The sequence below is a fragment of the Camelina sativa genome, chromosome 14 (genome assembly GCF_000633955.1).
Source record: "Camelina sativa cultivar DH55 chromosome 14, Cs, whole genome shotgun sequence".
Taxonomy (NCBI): Eukaryota; Viridiplantae; Streptophyta; class Magnoliopsida; order Brassicales; family Brassicaceae; genus Camelina; species Camelina sativa.
In genome coordinates this window covers 8,614,445-8,618,209 of record NC_025698.1, presented here as the reverse complement: position 1 = coordinate 8,618,209, position 3,765 = coordinate 8,614,445, and the positions used below count along the sequence as shown (strand labels likewise).

General features: G+C 39.0%; 3 protein-coding genes across 3 annotated transcripts in view; all 3 read left to right on the top strand.

Moving 5' to 3' along the window:
* Positions 19-1,365, top strand: LOC104743373 (eukaryotic peptide chain release factor GTP-binding subunit ERF3A-like). Its single transcript, XM_010464465.2, has 6 exons — positions 19-160; positions 259-323; positions 402-566; positions 645-717; positions 818-898; positions 999-1,365. Exons 1-5 carry the CDS (start codon positions 19-21, stop codon positions 874-876), a joined length of 504 nt encoding a protein of 167 aa, XP_010462767.1. The 3' UTR covers positions 877-898; positions 999-1,365.
* LOC104740496 lies at positions 1,760-3,383 on the top strand. The gene is made up of 4 exons (XM_010461112.2): positions 1,760-1,934; positions 2,287-2,469; positions 2,570-2,629; positions 2,862-3,383. The coding sequence occupies exons 1-4, from the start codon at positions 1,791-1,793 to the stop codon at positions 3,153-3,155; spliced, it is 681 nt and encodes a 226-aa protein (XP_010459414.1). The 5' UTR covers positions 1,760-1,790; the 3' UTR covers positions 3,156-3,383.
* The window catches only part of LOC104743371 (cyclin-dependent kinase D-3-like), a 3,221-nt gene continuing 2,862 nt past the window's right edge, over positions 3,407-3,765 (top strand). The window contains exon 1 of the mRNA XM_010464464.2: positions 3,407-3,760. Within this exon, the coding sequence (XP_010462766.1) occupies positions 3,706-3,760 (55 nt within the window). The 5' untranslated portion in view covers positions 3,407-3,705. The remainder of the gene's footprint in view (positions 3,761-3,765) is intronic.

The window sequence follows — 3,765 nt, the reverse complement described above, 5'->3', positions numbered from 1 at the left end:
TATGACGTTCATGAATTAATGCAGGAACATGTGAAAGTTGTTGCTATATATTGCGATGAAGATAAAGTTAAACGTGCAGGACCTGGTGAGAATTTGAGAGTTCGTATTACTGGTATAGAAGATGAGGACATCCTCTCAGGTTTTGTCTTATCCAGCACTGGTAAGTGTGATGCTTTACAGTTGGCCTTAGCTACACGTGAATTGTCTTCTTTTCGTATGCTTTACCAATCTGGAGTTTATTTTTGTTGTCTGTTGCAGTGAAACCTGTCCCTGTTGTTACTGAGTTTGTAGCCCAACTACAGATCCTTGAGCTGCTTGACAACGTAAGGCACTCATTCTTGAATGTTTTTAATGGGTATATACAGTTTTAGATAGGCTTCATTATTTTGCTACTCCTGTAGGCTATTTTTACAGCTGGTTACAAGGCAATTCTCCACATCCATGCGGTGGTTGAGGAGTGTGAGATAATCGAATTGAAAAGCCAAATTGATCTCAAGACAAGGAAACCCATGAAAAAGAAAGTTTTGTTTGTGAAGAATGGTGCTGCTGTCGTTTGTAGAATCCAGGTCTGGTTTCTTCTATATTTATCTCTCACATACATTTATTCTTAGCCTTAGGTTTTATACTTGTATGTATCTGTGCAGGTTACGAACTCCATCTGTATTGAAAAATTTGCGGATTTCCCTCAACTTGGAAGATTCACTCTACGAACTGAAGGTAAAGATTTTAGAGACTATCAAGTGCAACGAAAAATAGATTTATTCATTCATCCTATTTTATGTGCATGGATTACAAAATTATCTGGGATGACGTACAGGAAAAACAATTGCTGTTGGAAAGGTGATTGAGCTCTCAAGTGCTGCCTCAAGCGCTTGATCCAAATTTTGTGAGAGAAAAGGTGAGGAGTCTTAGGATTTCAATTATTTGGAGAGCAAATGGGAGAACAATTTTTAGAATGTGGCTAACCTAAACTCGGGTTTTGTTTCCTTGAAAAGCAGGAGACGGCTTTCGGGTTGCACCAAGAGGGAGATTAGGAGAATGCTTCATGAATGATTCGGACTAAGAAATCTGATTTCCCTAACACCCAAATCCTATTCCTTTTTCACAGTGCACAGTTGAGGTTTGAGATTCACAAGCTGCGGAGAGGTGTAACCTGAGACCAGTTTTTCTTGATATTTTAAAGCTAGAGAGAATTATGATGACCATGAGTGAGAGTTTTCTTGTTTTTTTTTTGTCAAGTTCAAATTTACAGTTACTATGACTACCTCCCCTTTTGGCCGACGAGTCTTGGAGATTGCTATTTCATAGTTGAGGAAACACTATTTGTTCCGTAATACCTCTTAGTCAAGTTCGGTTTTCTAGCCTTCTCTCGTCTTTGCTCTATATACGACCTGACTGATGATGCAATGTCTTGGTTTGGTCAGGTCAAATCCATAACCTCTGTGTGCATCCAAAGTTCATTGGTATGAACCAAATTGGATTGAATCTGTTAATAACGTCCAAGGTTTTTTGTTACGAAGCCTAATTGAATTGAATCAGTTACATTCATTTTTATTAGAACTTGCACAAAATTGAATTGCATAAGGATTCGGTCCGGTTGTATTGAGAGAACGGTCGACACGAATAAATTTAATTGAAAGCCCCTCCCAGCCAAATAAAACTTGTGTGGATTACAATCGAACGACGTTTTTTTTGCTTTTCTTGTTTTTTTCTCTGAAAAGAGTTGTGGAAGAAAATGATAAAAAGAATGATGAAGGAGAAAAAGTGAGGAGCCTTTTAGAGACGAATCGATGATGGTCTCTCTAGCTTCATGGGTTTCGTCCCCATCTTCTTCTCTCTTCTTTAGTCGTGGCGAGAGATTACATTTGGTGAAAGCCACGATCGATGGTAGGAACCAGATTGCTCCGCCGGCAAAAGATCAAACCCTTACCAAAGTAAACACTTTCTTCATTTCGATTTGTTTTGTAGGCCGATGAAGAGTCGTTTCATAAAGAACTGAGTCTCCTACTAAGAATTTCCTGTTGTTTTTCACTACCAGCTGAGCTGAGGAGTAGTAAGCTTATAGACTTTAGTTTCTGGTCAAATTAATAACATAGGACTCTTGGATAAGTGTTATGAGTTTATTTCTAGGAGATAAGAGTTTCATGGAACCTTAGGTTTATACGAGTTGTGCAATTTTGGTTGAATTGAATGGGAGTTACATGAATAGTAGGAGTTATTTTTATCAAATGCGAGACTCTCTTATGGGGTTCTTCTCTAGATTCTGAGTTTATTTGTGAAATGCAGGAAGTACTGGAGAGCGTGAGTTTGTTAAAAACCGCTGCAAAAACTAGAAAAGTGGCAGCAGATGAGATTTTAGCTGCTTTTTCTGCTATTGAAAAGGCTAAACTTGATCCATCAGCATTCCTCGAAACACTTGGTGGAACCGAGTCGCCTGGACGAACATGGATGCTCATCTTCACCGCCGAGGTCCATTAGAAAATCATATTGGCCTTTTTGTTGTTAAAATGTTGTAGTCTTGATCTGTTCCAATCACTCACTTGGGATCTTTATATAACCATATATACAGAAGAAACTGAAGAAAGGTCGTTACTTCCCTCTAACCGCTGTTCAGAGATTTGATGCTGCGGTAAGTCTCTAGCACAGAATTGTATAGAGATTTGATTGATCCACTTATATATCCACTCACATACACTGCTAATATAATCATGTATGCTTGTCATTCTCGTTTTCGATTTGGCATCTTTCACGAGCTTTTCCAAGGCTACAGCTTAGAACTGCTTTGGGGTCTGATTGTTAAAGTTTTGGTTTGAAGGCCGACATCATTGTGGAAGTAACAAAACAGTGTGTTCTTGAATCAGGGGAAAAGAATAGAGAATGGGGTGTATCTTGGTCCATTAGGAGCATTGACATTCGAAGGAAGGTTTTCATGGAAGAATCGAATCTTAGCTTTCATCTTCGAACAGATCCGCATAAAGATTGGACCTTTAGATCCTCTAGAGATCAGTTTGGGGAAGAAAGACGCCGAGGAAGAGCCGAGCAATAAAGACCCTTTCTTCATTTGGTTTTACATCGATGAAGAAATAGCAGTAGCTCGAGGGAGAAGTGGCGGTACAGCTTTCTGGTGTCGTTGTCGCCGCATTGCTTCCTCATAGACTACTCACTCTTCTTCGACTTCCTCTTCTCAACTCTCAAGAGCTTCTTCTACTGTAAATGATGATATTTATAGATTACGAATCACTAAAACCGGATGCTTTAGTAGACAATGTAAAAACCGAATCGGTTTCTGATTTGGCTCGGACCGGGTTTGTAAGACATTGTATGTTCGAAACGGTGTCGTGTAAGTGCTTTACCTTTTTAAACTAATAGATTAAAAAATTAAAGCGCACTTAAACTACTTTATCCAGCTATAGAGAGTTTTGTTTCCTTTTTTTTGTTTTTTTTTTTCCTTTTCAATTTTTTTTCTTCTTCATTTGTTGTTTGTTTTCCTCGATTCGATTGCGTCTGCAAACGCGCCAACGGCTATTTTGTCCCCCCGGAGCCGGAGCTCCTTAACGTCGAAACCCTAATTTCCTCCATGTCCTTCTCATCGTCGATTTTACCCAATTTTGTTTGAATTTCAGAAAGCAATCGAAGTGTATCGAGTGATTTCAACGTGAAAAGGTAGAGAGAGTTTGGGGTTCGATTAGTGTGGGTTGTGATATTATGAAAATGACGGAGATGGAGCAGCCAAAGAAAGTTGCTGATAGGTATCTCAAACAAGAG

Coding starts and splice junctions, on each gene's coding strand:
- LOC104740496 (XM_010461112.2), top strand. CDS start 1,791: ATGATGGTCTCTCTAGCTTCATGGGTTTCGTCCCCATCTTCTTCTCTC. Junction 1,935..2,286: donor AAGATCAAACCCTTACCAAA/GTAAACACTTTC, acceptor TGTGAAATGCAG/GAAGTACTGGAGAGCGTGAG. Junction 2,630..2,861: donor TTCAGAGATTTGATGCTGCG/GTAAGTCTCTAG, acceptor TTCTTGAATCAG/GGGAAAAGAATAGAGAATGG.
- LOC104743373 (XM_010464465.2), top strand. CDS start 19: ATGCAGGAACATGTGAAAGTTGTTGCTATATATTGCGATGAAGATAAA. Junction 567..644: donor CTGTCGTTTGTAGAATCCAG/GTCTGGTTTCTT, acceptor GTATCTGTGCAG/GTTACGAACTCCATCTGTAT. Junction 718..817: donor ATTCACTCTACGAACTGAAG/GTAAAGATTTTA, acceptor GATGACGTACAG/GAAAAACAATTGCTGTTGGA.